This window comes from Alligator mississippiensis, chromosome 2 (assembly GCF_030867095.1).
Source record: "Alligator mississippiensis isolate rAllMis1 chromosome 2, rAllMis1, whole genome shotgun sequence".
NCBI lineage: Eukaryota > Metazoa > Chordata > Crocodylia > Alligatoridae > Alligator > Alligator mississippiensis.
Window position 1 is genome coordinate 234,882,594 of NC_081825.1, and position 20,204 is coordinate 234,902,797.

The following is a 20,204-nucleotide window of genomic DNA, read 5'->3' on the forward strand; positions in this document are numbered from 1 at the left end:
CGGACCCCCTGGGGGTCTCCCGATACGGTGGGTGTTCCTCGGACACCCTAGCCTTATGGGCTATGCGTGGCTCCTACCTCCCCTGATACCACGCCCCAAGCCTCGCAGATGTAATAGACGTTGTCCGGTCTGTACGCCCGCTTCCTGGGCCTCCTCTCTAATGTGGCCCACTCCGGGCTCCCTCTCTCATGCCCAGCCTCTTGCTGGAACTCTCCTGATGCTGCAGTCCCACTCAGGGACTCCCTAGCGGGCCCCGGCCCTTCCGGCCAACCGCACGGGTACCCTCTCTGACCCCGGCTCACCGCGCTGCTACTCCCTGTCTTCCCAGGGGCAACCGCAGCGCCCTGCCTCGGTCTGAGGGGTGTTGCCGCACTAGCCTGCGGCCGGACTCGCTATGCCTATCTCGGGCTCCTTGATATGGCCCCTCTAGGGCTCCTCAGTAATGGCACTCTCCCTCTGTGGGGTTCGCCGTGCCCACACTGGGCTACTCAATAATATTGCCCCTTTCCTGAGGCCGGGGTCTATGTTCCCCCCCACACGCAATCCGGGGTCTAGGTCTCCGTCCGCAACCTACGGGTTGCGCCCGCGACCCACTGGCCGCGCTCCTCGCCGCCAGCTGCTCACGCCCTGGCGTGCGAGCTGCGCCTTCCCTGGCGCTATGCAGATAATGCGCCCTCTTGGCGTTAGGGCACCCCACACTCTCTGGGGTCCCTATAGTTGAGGCCTCCTCCAACCCCTACAGCCTCACCCAAGCCTCCGGGTTGTAATAACACAAACACAATGCAAAACCACAAGCCCCTAGGCTGTAACATAAATGCAAGCTCCATGGCCATACCTCAGTATCATAGCTCAAGCCTCCAGGGCTATCATGAGCTGTACTTGCAACTCAGGCTCGTTCCCATCTCTCAGCTGAGGGAGCTCCTGCCTCTCTGGCTGCTGGCAGAGAACTGCCAGCCTGGCCTCAGCCCTGAGCTTTATAAAGGGCCAGGCCCTGCCCCCTACAGGCAGCTGGCTCCGCTTGGTTGCTCCGGCAACCCACAGCTGTGCTCAATTAGCTCTGCCAGGGCTCTCTCCCTGGCAGTTTCTCCTCTCTAGGAGCAGGCACTAAGGTGCCCTGCGACAGACTGAAAATAATTCAGGCTCATGGGTTCGAGGTCTGGCCCATCTAGACTATCAAGGCCTGGCCTACTTTTCAGAAAGTGTGTATCAACCAAATGATTTCACTATTTGATTAACTGCTTATTTTATGACTGTAAAATAATAAAGGAGGACTCCTACCATGGTTAGCAATCCTATCATTTTTATTTTTTATCTTAAACTTTTGAATTTGAAAAGTGGCTTTTAAAGTGCTAGACACCCAGGCGACTCCATTGATCATGGTCAACATAACACACAACCTCTCAGAAGAATGATGTTTCTGTCCTTGTAAAGTCCTCAGCTGTTGGACCTCAATGGTAAGTCCACATTTTGCAGTCAGTGCAGCTCTTTCTTACTGATAATATTGCCCAAGTTCTATCGAGGGAACCATTCAGTATTTTTATACATACCAATTCCTATCATGTCAGATCTCTCATTTGTTCTAATGATTTTTTTCTTTCCCTTCTATCTCCTGCCCTTTTATAATAAGACTGAAATGAAACTTCTGTTACTGCAAAATGTTAGTGTGTCACCAAGGCTCTCAAACACTGCCATTTTTCACCCCATAGACAATGTGGTCTCATGATGCCTTTATCAGCTGTGATGCTAGCTGCTTCTAAATAAGCAGTAATGAATAAGGCTAGCAGTGTATATCCACTTATTGCTTTAAAAATCTCAGCAATTACAACTCTAAAATTATACATCCTAAAATTGATACAGATGGTTCTGTGGATGAAACACTAACTATAAATCAGACCTGGGTTTTCTTGCTAGTCTAGCCACAGGCTTCCTGTGTTACCTTGAAGGCGCACAACCTTTCTGAGCTGGATGTTCCTTATTTATAAATCGGGGATGACAGTTTTGGTCCTCATGTGTGGCTTAAGAAGTTTGGTTCACTGATATTTGGCAAGTCTTTTGTGATCCTTTAATGGAAAATGCTAGAGACGTGCAATATTATTACACATTTTATACTAGATAATAAGAGTAATAACTTGTGTTCCAGTCAGCTCTAAAAAGCAGCTTTAAAAGCTGTTATGCAAGATGCAAAAGCATATACCTAAGTGAAGCTTTGTCTTTATGCTTCTCTTCCAGTACCATGAGCTCACGACATTCTGCCAGCCCAGTTGTTTTCACCAGTGCCAGAAGTTCACCTAAAGAAGAGCTTCATTCTGCTACTTCCCCGCAGCTCGCACCTCCTTTCTCCTCCTCCTCCTCCTCCTCTTCCGGTCCTAGGACTTTCTACCCACGCCAGGGTGCTACTAGCAAGTACCTGATTGGATGGAAAAAACCAGAAGGGACAATAAACTCTGTGGGGTTTATGGATACAAGAAAGTAAGAGTGTTTTTTGGTTCTGTTGTTTGGTTGTTAACTTTAAGCACAAAAGAAGCATTGAAATCCAAAGAAATTTCCTGTATGGAAAAGCCTTAGAGCATTTCATGTAATATAATTTTCTTATAAAACTTAATGTTTGCTCTATATTTTGGCTTGAAAATTCAATTGCTAGGTTGTCGTTCTCTGTTAATTTTTTAAAAAGCTTTCAGATTAATTTCTATTTATTTTAGCCTTATTAAATTCTATGGGATTTTTCTTTAAGAAAATTCTTAAAGCAACTCTGAGTATTGGTTTCCTCTTAACTCCAGGAAATGATTTATTTTCACATGTACCTGTCCTGCACACTGCCATGTGTCATCGTGGCAAGCTAAATTAACCAACATAGAGCTCCTTGCTGCCACAGCTAGACTGTTGCGGGTACCTATGCCAGCTTGTTTAAAGTTACTTCAGCTATCTCTACTTTATACTGAAACTCTTTCTATTGTAGGCATGCCCTAACTAAGCGTTTCATGGTTTGTGGTCTCAGGTGACCATGAAAAGAAGTAGTTGGGAGAATACGTTTACAAATAACTGGCCCACTGCCTTTGAGACTGGAAGATCTGGCAATCTGAGGTGCTTGAAGACCTTTGTGGATGTGAAGCACACCATTACCAAATAATACCAATGATTTTCAACCATGGGGAATGCTGGAAAAGAGAGGCCAGCAGAAAACTATTTTGTAGAAGTTATACAATACAAGCCAATTTAAAAAATAGACACACTCAGGTTAATTTAACAGGCTTTTTATATGTGTTCTTTGTACAGAAAACACATTCTATTAATTCTTCCATGGAGACATTTATTATAATAATTATTATATGTATTGAAAATTAAAGCTTTCAGACGGTTTATTCCTTTAACAGGTATTTATTTATACGGGACTTAACAGTATTATGCAAGACTCAATCTCCTACTTCCCTCCTTCATGTCTTCTCTACCCCAGTTTTCCCTCTAGAAATTCTGAGAATCCTTTACTGTTTGTTTAATTTATGGCTGTGAAATGGTTAAGAATCCTGAACGTGTCTGTCCCCTTGCTTTTAAGACGTCACCAGAGTGATGGCAATGAAATGGCACATCCTAGGTTGCGTGCATCAGCCAGAGATCTACGGGCATCACCCAAAGGGTCCTCCAAGTCCACTGTCGAGGAAGAGCTGAAGAAACTGATTGATCTGGACAGCCCAACGCCAGAGTCCCAGAAGAATTTCAAGGTATGTTACATAAATGGGCTATGCTCTGTTATCACTATTAAGTGAAATTCAAGAGCAGGTAGAGGCTAAGGTAGCACATCTAAATCTGGTGTGGATAAGTGTAAATCCATTGACCACAATAGTACTGTGCAGAATTAAACCGGGTGAAGATCTGGGTCCAAGGCCTTTGTTAATGGGCTCATGCATCAGTCATAAAGATTGTGCATTGTTGTTCAGAACAAAATAAAAGCTCTGAACCAGCAAGATGTTGAGTGGTTCTTGGAGAATGCTAAACACCTTTAACTCCCATGGAAGTTGAAGGCATTCACTTCTTAACAGAAGCTACTCAGTGCTTCTTAATATGGGGGCATAGATGCGTCTCAGGTGAAACGTTTCTGTTTGCACTGATCGCAGACAAACAAAATCCAAAACAGTAATCTTCCCTGATTTCTCAGCTTGGAGACGAGGCTTGCCATTTTCCCCAGTGTTTCTCACTGTAGCATTTAGGGAACGGTATTGATACTCCCACAATTATGCCAGTTCCACATACAAGCCATTGCAGAGACTAGTATACAAAATAAAAGACGCTATCTGGGACTGATTGTATGACTTACTTATTTGAATGGTCCTTCCACTCTCTGATTACAAGCAGTCGAAGAGAGGCATGTTGACAAAGTACTGAACCTTCTTGCAACATACATGCTTGCTTTAGTGCCTTTCTTGAGTGCCTATTGCTCATTGTGCAATGACCCAGTATGCTTCTAAATCTTAAATATTTATACAGAAAAATCTAATACAGAAATATCTTCTAAGTTTTCATTAACAGTAATACAGACTTAAATTTTTAAACATTAATATAAAAGATCATGTGATCATTTGCAAGGGAGAGTCTTGATTTCTATAGTGTACTAAGTCACTGCTTAACAGCTCAGGCTCATCACCTAAGGCCCAAATGGTTTCCACAGCAACCATGCAAAAGAGAGCTTGCAACTTCTTTCTCCTCTTGTCAAAACCCAAAGAGGCTTATTAAAACTTGTAAATAACAGGTCTAGATACAGATTATTTCAGTTGTCATTTTTGAGGCTGGAAGGCAAAAAATTAGCCACGGGCAAGAAATTTTTTAACCGCATGTTGTTTTTATGAGGAGGGAAAAAAACCTTAGGACAGGTCTGCCCAACCTTGTGGCCCCATGGGCTAGATGAGTTGCGTGCAGGGTGAGTCTGCAGACTGAATCCCACATAGGAAAGGTGCACGGGAGTGGTCCACAGGTGTGATCCTTTATATCAGATCCAGCCATATGCCAACTTGATCCCATGTGCTCAGATCCAGCTGCAGGCCAACCCAACCTCACACACTCAGATCTGGCCACAGAATGACCCATCATGCTGGGGTCCACACACTGTCACAATTGTGTTCTGGCCTGATCTAGCATACAGTGCCACTTATCTGGCCTGTATGGGTCTGGAAATTTGGCAGCAGGGGAGTGGCAAGTAATGCTGCCACCAGTCCCCCACCTCCACAGCTCCAGAGATTTGAGAGCCCTGTAGGCCAGAAGGCACAGCTCCATGGGCTGAAGGTTGAACACCAGGGCTGTGCGAAATGGCACCATTCCATTTTGCCATGAGTTTCGATGGTTTGATGGAACAGCGTTCCATTTCGAATTACATTTCGAGTTGAAACAGCTGTTCTGTTTCAACGCTGTTTTGATGTTTCGCAGGGGCTGGGAAGTCAGCCCAGCTAGATCACACTGGGGGCAGGAGGCAGCCACTACGATCTAGCATGGGGGATGGGAAAGCAGCCCAGCTGGGCTGCCTCCTGCCCCGGCACAATCTAGTGCCGGTGTTGGGGATCTAGCACAGAGGATGGGGAGTCAACCCAGCTGGGCTGACTTCCTGTTCCCTGCCAGATCTTACACTGGGGATGGGAAGTTAGCCCAGCTGGACTCACTTCCCATCCCCAGCCTATGGTCGAAACATTTCAACTTTCAAAATGTTTCGACTCGCCTCGTTTTGTTTCAAGGCTATTTCAACGGCCTTTGTTTTGTTCTAATTTTGCTGTTTCAACCTCGAAATTGGTCAAAACAGTGTCAAAACGAAATGGCTGGCGAAATTTTGCACAGTCCTATTGAACACCACCACATTAGGAGATGGGAAGTATCTTTTTCCGGACACATTTTAGCAGGAGGCTGTTGTCTTTGTGAGAAATTTCATTCCATTTAAACAACTAATTGTCCCAGAGACCACGAATATTCTGTATTTATAGTGAGTCTTTTCTATGACCACCTGAGTCCACTCTTTCAATATCCTTTGTTCTGGTGACTGTGATCAGTGTGTCAGCTCACCAGACTAGTAACCTGCTGAAATGTTGTAGTAATAGAGTGTTTCACCAATAATGGAAACAAGTGTTAGGGTTTTAAAATGGCCATCATTTCTCTTCACTGCACACAATTTATACTGCACCTTAGGTAATGTCCCATAGTCTCTACTTAGCATCCGAATTCTTTTTTTTTTTTTTTGTCTAATAGTTAGTTAGCAAGAGGGACTGTTTCTTCATAGGACAGAAGCTTCTTCTAGTTTCTTACTATTTTTTTCTGTTCTTCATCTTTATCTCTTCACCTAGTCCTTTCCTTTTCATACCTTTCACTTTTGCCATCTTCTCATTTCCCTTGTTAGTCTCCTTTTCACTTTCCTGCTTGCATTGTTTCTACTCTATTAATCCACTTAGCAGTCAGAGGTTAGCAGACCAATAGTTTATAGGTGTGGCATTCATCATACTTTGACTTTCTAACGCTTGGCGCTGGAAGTTTGGGATCTGTAACACAAGATGTGCTGCAGTGTTTGGTAGTTGGTTCTTTCCCCACTCAACTGCCAGGACAGATATTGTGAGATTTTGGTGGGTTATAAATTACAAACCTTCTCACTGGATTTTTGGTCCCGGCAAGAAAAAGCCAGAGTGATTCTCAACCCAATGTAAAAATCCTAATTATTGAACTGTTGGTTTGGCTTTTTTTACTGCTCAGCCTTTAAATACAAGGCTCACCTTATGACAGATATTCCAGAATTTTGCCACTATGCCAGTCATGTTAGCTAAGTCCTATTTCTATGCAAGTCCCTAATGAGGTTTGATCCCAGATCTCCATAGTTCCATTATATAAAGACCAACTTTGTGTGCACCCTATATTATTTGTTTTGTTCAGCAAATAACCGAACATATGTTGCATCTTCGTGTAGACAATCCCATGGAGAAGAACTATCAGAATAAACAAACAATTAGCATGTAAAATGGTCTCATTCTTATTCCTTAAGGGCTTTTTTTGGACGGTATCAGCAGGTTTTTTAAAAACATTTTAACTATATTTCAGGCTCTTTAACCATAGACACAAAACTTGCAGCAAATTATAGCAGGGGCTTCTGATCCTTTTAGCAGTAAGTTTTTTTCTTTTTGGCAGATTGCCCTCCAGTGCAATAACTCTGCTCCCTGCCTCCTTCCCTCTCCATTTCCTCCTCCATGCTTTCTCCCACACAGCAGCGTGGGCTTTAGTCACAGGAATAGAATACCGTCTGTTTAAACTGTTTTCCTAGTGTACAGAGAAGTATTTCTCTGTGCAAATGAGCAGTTCCCCAAAAGGCACTTAATCACATCTGCTCTAGGGAATTCAATTAGTAGAGCTGTGTTTTGTGTTTTAATTTTTACTCAAAGCTCTCTAAAGAATTTTAGTTTGTCAGACTTTAATTGTCCTATTACATGAGGCTTGTAGTCAGTTGACATCTTCCTGGCTGTCTGTGCTCTAAGGATAGAGTAGAACAAAGTAATTTAGGGAGAACTTTTGGTTTTAGGTATCACTTAGCATATTTCTGTGAGCATCATCCTTAGTATGCATGTTCTACATCTAATCCATACACTCCTTGAGGATGTTATTTGTGTGGTCAAAATGGTGAAAAAGATCTAATAGGTCATCTACTCTTGATGTCTTCCAAAGCAGTCTTTCTGTCCAGTTTGAAGAACATTGGGCCTACTAACACCTTTTTTCTTATACAAATAGAGATTGACTAAAATTCATTTAGTAGATGTTTGAAATGTTGCCATTTCCTGATGCACTCTTATGAATTTATATTCACATGTCTCCCTGCTCTCAGTCTCCATTCCCTAGCACTCCTACCACAAGGCGTGCCTTGCAGAGAACCCTGTCAGATGAGAGTATTTACAGTGGTCAAAGGGAACACTTCTTCAACTCACGGGCCTCACTTCTGGACCAAGCCTTGCCAAATGATGTCCTTTTCAGCAGCACATACCCGTCTCTACCAAAGTCATTACCCTTACGGAGGCCATCATATACATTAGGAATGAAATCATTGCATGGTAAGTAGATTTCTATCTTTCCCGTAGAAAAGGAAAGATGTTGGGGTGGTTCCTTGAACAAAAACCTGGATGCAGCATTGAATAGTAGGTCAGATACATATGTTTATGGGAGTTTGCCTCCTGCTTTAGCATCATGTTTTCAACAGTGCTGACAACAGGAATCAAGACTAGGTGAACCAATGAGCCAATTATGTGTACCCTTGAGAGTAACTAATGCCTGTTCTAGTATCAACTCTTTTAATCTATGGTTATAGGAGCAAAGAAGTACTGACAAATGAATACCACCAAATGAATAAATGCCTATGGACATTTGGGGATTCTGAATCCCTTAATAAAATCTTTATTGCAGTAAGTGATCCTGGATTCAGATTCATGTGCTACAAACTGCAGGTTTTGAGTCTATTTAAACATTTTGATCAGGCATTAAAATGTAATTGGAAAAAGATACTGTATTTAAGTTGTTGTGCAAGGGATATTCAAAATGCCTCCATTAGTCTAGTGAAGACCCTCAAGAAGATTATGCAGCATAACATAGATTACTTACAGCTGAATCTCCTGATGCTAAGTGGGTTGGGGATTTTCACAGATTCCCACTGTACCTCATATTTATATAAATAAATATATGTTTTCTGATCATTTAATTTTGACTTGGAGAAATGCTTTAATAGGTCTCCCCGTATGGGGATGTTCTATACTGTCTTTTAGAAACTTATAGCTGTTTGTTTGTCCGTGTTATAATGTATGTTATGATGAAAAATATGAATGTTTGCATACCAATAAGTGCAGCTCAGTGCAGCAGCATATAAGCACTTAACCAAGATCCAGCTAAAATGCTGACCATTTCCATCCAGTCCTTTGATCTTCTCCAGTTTTGAGTTTTGAGCTGCAGTTTTGCTCAGCCTGATCACAATGATGATGATGTTACATGGCTGGCATGCAGAAATAGACTTTGAAATTTAAACAGTGGATGTGTTGAAAAACAAAGACATGACAAACCAGATCAAGCAGAGAAAAGCTACCCAAAGTTCAGTGCACAAGGGACCCCCCCAAAAGAACAGATAACCAGCACGTAAAATCTGACTAGCTGTTGTAGGAAATTCTGATTCCTATTATATAATTGTAATCTTTCTAAATTTGTTTATCATTGTGGGCATTTGTCTGTCCATAACTGTTATCAGAACAGGTTTCATGAATAAAAGTATAATACTCTTCAGCCTATCCCACCATACCTCTAAAACTAGGGAAAAAAACTGTCTCCTGTGTCACAGGAAAGTCCATTTGGCCCCTTGATTGTCATCAGATGTGCATGAGATGTTTTCTGAAACTGAAGACTGCTGGAAAAAATCTATCTTCAGACACTTCAGTTGCCCCATCATTAGGCACAGATTAAGAGGTGCTGAATTTCATGTCTGTGAACAGTTGCTGCCATTTAACATACTTCTCACAAAAGAAGGGGAATGAAGCCCTTTTAGTCCTTCTCTTTATGAGTATTCTTTTTTTTTTTTCTTCAAACTCGGTTACACCTCTTCACACTTATGAAAATAACATCTTAGTGTCTGGGTCAGAAAATGAATGATGGAAGAGCACTTGTGCGCCCTTGGAACATGGTTCCTTTGTATTTAACCCCTTATATTCTCCAAATAGAAGCCTGTCTGCTCTGTCATTTTCTTCTCCATGCCGAAGTCAAGAATCCTCTTACTAGTTCTGGAGCATGGGTTTAATGCAGTTGGCACCAAAATGGGTTTGGGGGTTTTCTATAAAAGTTAGGTCTCTGCGATAAAAGGACCGAATATGCGAGTGATGCAAACATTGTCTGCTGCCTATGTGCCTCTGGGGAGGGAGTTTGAGTAGGACTGGATATTTAATCCCACCCAAGATCTGACTTCCGTTTACTTATTTAGTTCTTTAAACGTATTAGTAAAGCTGTACCTCCAAAGCTGCTCTTCAAATGATGTGAAGGGGAAACATGAAATAAAATATTCTGACTTCCCATTCTGTCTTAATTGATGATCCAGTTAATACCTTTAAAAGACAAACATTTGTAAGTGATTACTTGTTTCATTTTCTTTCAGTTCCATGTTTCTTTTCCCTAAATCATAAACTGACTGTCTCAGAGATCCACATACTTGTGGAGATGCATCCTACTCTTCCCACGGCACTATATCAAGGGCTTGCAATGTCTGCTATGCGTGAAGTAAAACAAGGGCCTGTACAAGTTGTCAGGGAGGTCAGAAGCTTCTAAGCAACGACAGTGCTGTGATTGCTCTTTAAACTCCTATTCCCCAGACAAAAAACTTTGACTAAAATTAGTTGAAAGCAGTTATCAGTAACATGACTTTGGGCTCCAGCATTCTTGGAGAGCCTTTATCAAAAAGCAAACATTCAAAACAAAGACATTCAGAAGTTTGGTTACAAGGAATTTGCCACAATATTACAGTTAAATTGAAAAAATGGAATCGGCATGAGAGAGAGAGAGGAAGAATGGCCTTGCATGTCGCGCTTCTGACTGTGAGCTGACGTGTGTGACAGCTCTTTTAGTCCAATGTTTAAATCCTGATGGGCCAGTTCTAGAGCTCTAGAGCCTTTTTTTCCACAGCTCCCTCTGCACAGAAAGCCCAAATTGAGCCATTCAATGTCTTGATCACCTTGTGCTTTCTCAGAGCAGCCAGACCTGAAGGAGGGTGCTACCCAGCATGCTTTGCAGGCCTTGCTAACCCAGGTAGAGACTAGGAAAATGCATTAGCCCTGGACAAATCTTTGAAAGCACCTCATTTTCTGGGTTGTCTAAGAAGTTCTTAACCATTCCCAGCCCCTAGGAAAAGTGCATCACACATGGAGAGTCTTGGGAGGCCTGTTCATGTGTTTCATTGCCTTAAATGGTCTGCGTGGCAAGGGAAGAGCCCCAATCAACAGACTTTAGCATGTGAGAAAGTATGTGTTGAAGCATTGTTGCAGAGCCAGCAGTCTGCTGAACCCTCAGAAGCTTATCAGGCTTGTGCAGGGACATGAGTTTCTGGGACGCAGCCACGATCCCAGGAAAGAGCTTGATTTTTCCATGTACAGGTGTTGACTATATTCGAAAGAAATTAATTCCGACTGTGAGATGTTAAAACTATCCCCCAAAAGCTAACTTGCAGAATGTTGTTTATGATCAGCTTCAAGGAGGATCTAGGTGGCCTCAGGTCTGGTTTTGAAAATGCCAGGAAAGAGAGGAATGAAGGATTCTTTATAATTTGGAAAGGAAAATAAAGAGGCCACCTGCGAGGGAAATGCAGAGTTTGTGGTGATTTGTCTCTGTTCTGCTCTGCTCTAGGAGAGTTCTCTGCCTCAGAGACCTCCCTCACAGACATCCAGGAGCAAAGAAGGCAGCCCATGCCAGACCCAGGTCTTATGCCCTTGCCTGATTCTGCCTCTGATCTGGACTGGTCAAACTTGGTAGATGCTGCCAAAGCCTTTGAGGGTAAGTATTCAGAATGCAATAGTGAAGAAGTATCCTACTGCAGACTTCACTAGCAGTATCTTCCTTTATTCTCATAATTTTTTCCACTTCTTTGCTTTGTATCTACTTTGAAGTTCAACTTCTTTCAAAATTGCGAACATCTCAGCAGCCTAACATTTGTTTGTCTATAATATTCACATGCTGCTACATTATGTTAGAGTTCTGCCACACTAGAAGTTAGCTGCATTTCTGCAAAACTGACTACTTGTCATTAATGCAGACCAGCCGCACGCATCGCAGCCTGCATGGAAAAACATCTGGCATGAAAGTGCAGAGTGAAGCCAAGCAGTGGGGGGGAAAGGAGTGTGAACACACTAATGGCTGCTTACTGCGTGAGACAGACATTTCTGTATTCCAGCTGAGACGTGTTGCCAAAGTAATTTGGGAAATCTGCCTTGCTGGCACATGCCTTTCCTTTGCCATTCTCCCCTCAGCCTCCCTCCAGCCACATGGACTTATGATACTTTCCATCTCTTTCACAAATACTGAACTGAAGAGAAATGTAAGTTGACGAGATGCAGTGGAATTCTAAAGAAACAGAAGATTTTTAGCCCACTGTGTAACCACTCCTATAAACTCATGAAAAAAGCTTTCTAAATACATTGAACAAAAGAACATTTTCCTAACTTCTACATAAGACCATTCTGTCATGGGATTGACTTAACTGATCCTCGCTCTTTTGGATGCTGCATTACTTAGACACCAAGAATGCTGATCCCAGAAGCCTGGGAAGTTATCTTCTTTCTGCTTCTCCTTTGGCAGTTCTACAGTGACCGCAGTACAAGTAATTAGCACACAATATGCCCACGGTAGCGCCTGTATCAGTCAATGATGAAAACATATGCTCTGCTACATGGATTGAACACATTTGCCCTTCAGCTCTAGAGGGCAGAGATCCAATTCTTTCTTAGTTCACAAGGAGAGGCAAATTTGTTGTGGAGAGTTGCACAAATATAGACTAGAAACAGACTGATATTTTAATGCAATGTACTGCGATTGGCAAGATCAGTAGAAGAGATCCCTTTCTTTACTTGTTTATAGTATACCAAACTCTAGTTAACAGCATTATTCCCTCTGTTTATAGGCTTTGAATTCATTCTTACTGTCTTAAAAGTTTGAATAAACGTGGTGAAAGCTGTTTAACAGTCCTTTGTCTACCATGGAACAGGTATATTGTGGGCAGCATTTTGCTAGGTTCCTTTCTCACCACTCCACGAAAGTGCTTCACACCTGAGTTAGAAACTCTATCTGGTCTACAAACTCAGCCCATGGCCTCCCTGCTGAGTGCTAGTGAGGGCCTGGCAAATACCAATGAAAGTAAATGATTGATGCATCTTGTCATGTTGGACACTTCTTTGCTTAGAAACTTGACAGAAGCCAGTCGGCTTAAGTGCTAACTGCTAGTCACTAACAGCTAAAATGAAAACCCTCACAACCTCTTGCTAAATTCTTAAACCATCCAGTGATCCTGCTGTTCTCAGTCTTTAAAAAATGGACATGGCGAAATTCTGTTAAATTTAATGTAAGTTTAGCTTTACTGATCGTTGTTCAAGCATCTCATAGTTAGGGGTGTGCAAAACAGGCCATATTCGATTCGGATTTGGCCCAAATCAGGGACAGTGATTCGATTTGTTAATTCGGATCACTGTCCCTGATTTGATTTGGTCAAATCCAGATCTGAAGATTCAATGCTTATTCAGAGAATCGGCAATTCGACCATAGACACAGCTTTAAATGTTTTTTCTACATACCTCAAGGTACCAGCACAGCTCATGAACGCTGCGATGCTGGGGCGGATGGAGCATCCCACAGGAGTGTTCCCTCCCCTCCCTCCCCCCCCGTGCTCATGGTGAACCCAGAAGTGGACCAGACGTACTTCCAGTTCACTTCTGGGTCTTCCAGGGAGCACAGTAGGTGGCCTCCCTGCGCCCCCCCCCCACCCTTCAGCTCAGCAGTTGGCCACAGGGGGGCCCCAGGTGCTCCCCCCAGACCCAGGAGGCACCAGTTGCCAAGCTGGGGAGGCGAACGCTTCTGGAAGTGCTTCTGGTCCACTTCCGGGTCTGCTGCTGAGCGCGCTGGGGACCCCCCCCCCCACCCCAATGCTCCTGTGGGACCTCCATCCACCCCAGCATCTCAGCATTCATGAGCCCCTGCTACCTAGAGATATGTAGAAAAAACATTTAAAGCTGTGTCTATGTCCCAGTCTTTCCGAATCTCCAAATCGATTCAGAGGGTTCCAGTTCGATTCGGAGAGATTAGAGGGTCTCCTGATTTGATTCAGATTCGGAGATTTGGCCACTGAATTGGGCTGAATCTCTGCCAAACTGAATCAGGGACTGAAGCTTCACACAGCCCTACTCATAGTATCTCCCAAAACAATGAGATAGGACATGATGTGCTGATTTGTTAAAACTTCCTAAATAAGCAGTCATAAGAAAAAAAAATGCTGGGGAAGGGAGAAGATGTTTTCATTTTTGTTATGCACAAATGTGTAATAAAATCTTAGGAATAAATAAAAAAAGTATTTAAAAATGATAAAGGTCTGTTTGCATTCCTGTGTAATCTTACAAAATCATATGGGAACTCTTATTTCTGGGGGAAAAAAAGATGTGCCAGGTTACTCAAACTGTGGTTTCTGGAAGCCATGAAATGGAATCCCATTTTCTTTTTCAGTGCATAGAGGCAGCATGATGTAGGTGTTAGGGCAGCAAGCTGGGAGTTAGGATTTCTGAGTTTTAATCCTCTGTGTTGCTGCCGATTTGCTTTAGCTTCCCTTCTGTGCCTCTGTTTACCCCTTTCATGCTGAACACCAGGGATGGTTTTGAGTTTAGTCCTTGAGACCCTCAAATGCAGATGCTATAACCTGTAAGCAAATTATTATTGCATGTATTATTTTTTGTCTGCTCTCTCTCTCTCTCTCGCTCTCTCTCTCTCTCTCTCTCTCTCTAGTTCAGCGAGCCTCTTTCTTTGCTGCTAGTGATGAAAATCACAGACCAGTGAGTGCTGCCTCCAACAGTGATCAGACTGAGGACCAGCTCACTGGACAGATAAAGCCTTACACAGGGTAGGTTGGAAGGTTTTTTTACACTAAAATCTGGGGCATGGGATGGAGACATGTTTTACTTTGTAATAAACTTCTTAGCTTATGAATTTTTACAAGAAAAATTGGAAGAAGGAAACACTTGAACGCTAAGAATATTTCAGCCTTTGTAAGATAACCTGTTTTTGAAGGTTATTGAAGGGTTGAAAGTCATCTAAAATGTTTAAAGAGCATCCAAAGCTGCATTTTTCTAAGGCACATGTAATTATCATGCAACTAATAGAGGTAGAGAGAAAGCAAAAAATGAGACCTCAACTTCTCACAGCTACTCTCCATTATTTGATTGTGCTGCATATAGATGTGCATCTGTTCTGGTTGAGACATGCAGTGGACATTTTAAAATAATTGTATATTCACAACGAGCCCTACTGCACATCCACATGAAGCACTGTGTCACAGAAAAGCCTGTAGAAACCCAGATTAGAGTTGAGTAAAGCATGATTACTAAATCCTGCTAATACCATGTGTGCCTCCTCCTTTCCACAGGAAAGAGTCTCCTCCTACTCTTGCCTCAAAAGTAGACCAGTTAGAAGGTTTACTGAAGATTCTGCAAGAGGATTTAAGGAAGGTAAACACTTATTCTACAGAAAGTGAGTTGGTGGTTGATGTGATGTTGATCAGCCATGCTATCGAGCTTATCACCTTGCCCTCATAACCTAGAAGCCTGAGACGCACTCAGCCTTCTTTCAGAAAATGGCATGCTTCTTCTCAGATAGAAAGTGGGGTAGATATACACCTTATAGACTAACTAAATGGGAGATGCATACATTTTCACAAATGCTTATGCATCTCTGATTTAGTTTATAACATGCATCTCTACCCTGCCTTCTGCCTGACTTCAGGCTAACATGGCCAACTACCTCTCTCTTACCTGTTTTCTCACACCATAGTTCAGGATATTTACTAATAAGGTGTTAACAGTGGCTTTTAGGAAGCAGAAGGAAAGATCAGTACATGTGTGTTTTAGTGCTCAAATGCACACCGCCATGTCTGTGGCTGTTTTAACACAGGAAGGATCTTGCTGTGATCAGGCCAGAGATTGCTTTATGCAGCATAGTATTCACAGAAGCATTTCCCACCTCTTTTAGGTAACCTTCAGCTTTCACATTGTAGGGGGCTACATTAACAGCACAGGTTAAAATGAGACCATTTTCAGGTGCTTGCTTGGAGAGCAAGCTTACACATTAACATTTATCCTGAAGAAAGGTCAGTAATATGTGTGCAAGGAGTGTGGCAAGGGGAAAGGAAGGAGGTCACCATATACAGCTTGCAGGTGTAGAATTTCCTTGTGCCAGCAAAAGGTTTCACCACACTTGAAGCCCTTGCAAAGGAAAAGTGCTAAAACCCTCTGGATGATTTCTTGCTCATTGAGACAGGTAGGAAACATGACCTGGAATCATCACTGAGTTCTCATGTTCTTCACCCTTCAGGAAAAGGAAGACAAGGCCAATCTTCAGGCTGAAGTGCAGCACTTGCGGGAAGACAATTTACGGTTACAGGAGGAGTCTCAGAACGCAACTGAAAAACTGAAGAAATTCACAGAATGGGTTTTCAACACGATTGATATGAACTGAAGACAGTAAATGGGGAAGGAAGGAAACCATCAGTGCTGAGCATCATCAGTGGGACTTAAGCTTTAATGCCATCTTTACTCATGATGTGAAAGTGTATAGTCACAGCACTTCCCCACCCTCCCTCCTCTAACAGCCCTTTTTTGCATCCTTGCGCTCTCTCTGAACAATTGCAGATCAACAATCAACATCTGCCTTTTGTAGAAAAACAAAAAAGTAAATAATTTTACAAAGGTAAAAGAGAAGGTAACTGCTAAAATGTGAATGTCTTTATTTTTTGCACATTATCTCTTTACCTGTTATGTACAAAATGATTTGGAGACAGGGCCAGAATTGCTCTGCCCTTCACCTCTACTTATTTCCATTAACTCCTTTCTATCTATTTCAGGTAATCTGCTTTTCCTTGCTGCTTTGGCAAATATTATGACACCTAGAAGACTAGAAAGAAATGTTTCTTTTGCTGCTTTTCTTATGTTGGTTTCTGAAGTTTGCCGCAGACAAGGGGATATGAAACAAGGGTTGAGGTGTCTCCTGAATGATTTGCGCTTGACCGCTAGTGCTGCCTTCCCATATGTTATGCAAGACATAGGCCCGTAGTGGATGGTACAGTAGAGACTAGAGATTTGAGCCATGGGTGAGACTTATCACATATCTCCTCCTTGCATTAGCATTTCTAGTTACTTTTGTTTCCTGTGGAAACAATGGTTGCCAGTTTACTGTAGGACAGTGCAGTTTGGCTCTTTGGCTCGCCAAATGGCACACCACATCAGGCAGGCTGAAAGAGACTGTGTAACACATGGTCTCCATCCCTTCCATAGCCTGGACGGTCCTGTTCTCTGAGCATATACAGTAAGTTCTTGACTAAAGTCCTAAAATATTTAGATTTTTTCAAACCCCAGACATTTTCTTGAACTATCTTTATGCCATGTCAGTGCTCCTGCCCTGCTGTTCCCCCCCTGTTTGATTATGAGACTCCCAAATAACAGCAGGCTCAAGCAGTGTTTAGAAATCACTTGATTTCCTGTATGCCAGGCCTTCTGGAATTAATAACCCCCCTTTATGTAGAACTATGTAAAGACTAAATGAAAAAAAGGGTATTTTTAGAAGTATTGGGACAGGGAAAAAAATCAATATTTTAACTCTTAGGTCTCTGGAGTCTGGCATTCCCTTTACTACTACCTAGCATTATGTTTCCCATCCTGCTTAATACCAGGAACCTATTTTTGTTTTCTTTGAAGGTGCCATGAACTTGCCATAAGATGTCACCTCTCCAGAAATGCCTTTTTTTTTTTTTTTTTGCATTACAATGCAACTCTCACTGATTGCAGCCTGCACAAATACTGCTGCAAGCAGCATGCAGTAATCATCTCTACCCTCCACTATCAACATCCTTCCCATCTAAACATATTTCTTACATAAGAAATATTAAGGAATATTTGTCCATTTCAGCCACCCTCCTGCCCCCTCCCTCCCCCTCTTTCCCCTCTGTCAGATGCTTCTTTAAAAAAAAATGGTAGACATATTCATAGTTTCATAGTTGGTAGAGGCGTAAGGGACCTGAGCAGATCACCAAGTCCGACCCCCTGCCGTGGCAGGAAAGAGTACTGGGGTCAAATGACCCCAGCCAGATGTTCGTCCAGCCTTCTTTTAAAGACCCCTCCAGGGTAGGAGCCAGCACCACTTCTCTTGGAAGTGTGCTGCCCTGACAATGAAGTAGCACTTCCTAATATCTAGCCTGAATCTACCCTTCGCTAGCTTGTGTCCATTGTTTCTTGTAAATCCCAGGAGTGCTCGGGGGAACAGGGACTCTCCCAATGCCTGCTGGTCCCCTTGACTAGTTTGTAGACTGCCACTAGTTCCCCTCTCAGCCTTCTCTTATGGAGGCTGAACAGGTTCAGGTCCCTCAGCCTCTTCTCGTAGGGCCTGCCCTGCTGACCCCTGATCATGTGGGTGGCCCTCCTTTGGACCCTCGCCATACTGTCCACATCTCCCCTGAAGTGTGGCGCCCAGAACTGGATGCAGTACTCCAGCTGTGGCCTGACTAGTGTCGCATAGAGGGGGAGGATCACCTCCTTGGACCTGCTTGAGATGCATCTGTGGATGCATGACAAGGTGCGGTTGGCCTTCATGACCGCGTCCCCACACTGTTGGCCCATGTTCATTGTGGTATCAATAATGACTCCAAGATCCTTTTCTGTCTCTGCACTGATGAGAAGGGAGTTCCCCAGCCTGTAGGTATGCTGCTAGTTCTTCCTCCCCAGGTGCAGTTCCTTGCACTTGTCAGTGTTGAAACCCATCCTGTTCTCATCTGCCCACCCCTGTAACCTGTCTAGGTCTGATTGCAGCCTGTTCCTTCCTTCTAGCGTACCCACTTCCCACCACATCTTAGTGTCGTCTGCAAATTCGAACAGGGTGCTTTTTACCCCCTTGTTCAAGTCACTGATGAAGATGTTGAACAGTGCAGGCCCGAGGACCGAGCCCTGTGGAACCACACTGCCCACATCCCTCCAGGTCAAAAATGACCTGTCCACCACCACTCTCTGGGTGCAGCCTTCCAGCCAGTTAGTGACCCATCTGACCATGTAGGCATCAACACCACAGTCTCCTAGTTTCTTAATGAGAATGGGGTGAGAGACAGTGTCGAAGGCCTTCCTGAAGTCCATAAAGACAATATCCACTGCGACACCAGCATCCAAGGACTTGGTGACCTGGTCATTTCTTATCATTAACTTTTCTATGCCTCCTTCACTACACTTTTCCATACCTTCCATCTCCCTACACATACAGACATTCTGTACTTTAACCTAAAACTTCATTTGTGGTGATAATCCTCATGGAATTCTTCTCTAATGTTTTGTCATGGAAATGGATCCATTGGGAGCTGTTTCTGGAATGCTCTTGTAAAGGTTTAGAATGTCCTGGGTTTTTTAATGACTTGTATGAAGGAAATTTGTATAATGCCTGATATTATTTGTAAATGGGAAATATTGCTAACATCTCTGAGCATCCTGAAGTCTTGCTTATTCTCTCTTATTTTTAAGTTTGTTTGGTTTTTATTTTATTTTAAAAAAAACTGGGACTTGGGGCAGACTATTTATTAGAGTTTTGCAACAGAGTTCTTCTTGTATGAAGCCTCTAAAGGCTACTTGTAAAATTCTGACAATAAAACTCATTTTAAAGGCTCTTCTAAACCACTTGCTGTTGATTTTATCGGGTGCTGTTTTTAACAAGTGAGCCCCCTTTCTGTTTTTTCTTACTACACCAATTGCACCATACTCAAGTCTCATTCTCTAAGCGTTTTGTTTTGCCTTCCCTCTGGAGGCCATCACTAGTTATATGCAGGTGTTTCACCATTACACTTTCTATTCCTACTAGCTCTAAGTCACTGCCTCCCTTCCTTATTTAGAGAAATCCTTTGTTTCTCTTGCAAAGGACATTTTTTCTTATCTTTAAGTTGGGTCCCTTTACTTTGATGTCACCCTGCTGATAGGAAAGTTTCTTTGCCTACTAGCACAACTGGTAGGCCAAAGGTGGGGCGAGTATTTCAGTGAATGTTGTCCTGAAAAACCAGATTGCAAGATATTTTTTTTTCTTAATTTTGGTCCAACCTCAGTGTCACCCAGTTGGTCATATCTCCCCACAGTAAATGATCTTTCCGTTTACTCTCCTGCCTATTTACTAATTGTATTTCTAAAGATTTCACATGCCTCTGAATATTGTACATCCAGGAGCTTGTGGAGCACAGTCCACTTTCTGCACTTCTTGAAAGACTGAAGGATGTGCTCTGTGGGCGATGTCCTCCACTGGTTATTAGGGGTAGGGAACCTGAGCCTGACTTATCCACCCACTAGTTAGGCTAGTACTGCTGAAGGCACTAACTCACAGCAGGCTTTCCATTCCCTGAGCACAAGGACTAGATTGTACCCAGCCCCTGAGCAGGAACTCTGTGTAAGGAGGCATTGCCTTCCCTCCATGTTTGT

At 43.0% G+C, this 20,204-nt stretch overlaps 1 protein-coding gene across 5 annotated transcripts in view; it reads left to right on the forward strand.

Annotated features, from left to right (window-relative positions):
* Positions 1–19,415, forward strand: part of SIPA1L1 (signal induced proliferation associated 1 like 1) — a 454,573-nt gene extending 435,158 nt beyond the window's left edge. For 3 of the 5 annotated variants that reach the window (XM_059722914.1, XM_059722915.1, XM_014602339.3), the window contains 7 exons: positions 2,230–2,469; positions 3,551–3,716; positions 7,832–8,054; positions 11,368–11,514; positions 14,503–14,617; positions 15,140–15,221; positions 16,084–19,415. In XM_059722914.1, the coding sequence (XP_059578897.1) occupies positions 2,230–2,469; positions 3,551–3,716; positions 7,832–8,054; positions 11,368–11,514; positions 14,503–14,617; positions 15,140–15,221; positions 16,084–16,227 (1,117 nt within the window). In that variant the 3' untranslated portion in view covers positions 16,228–19,415. The remainder of the gene's footprint in view (positions 1–2,229; positions 2,470–3,550; positions 3,717–7,831; positions 8,055–11,367; positions 11,515–14,502; positions 14,618–15,139; positions 15,222–16,083) is intronic. The other 2 variants (XM_059722916.1, XM_059722917.1) reach the window with 2 other exon arrangements.
* The last annotated feature ends 789 nt before the right edge of the window (positions 19,416–20,204 follow it).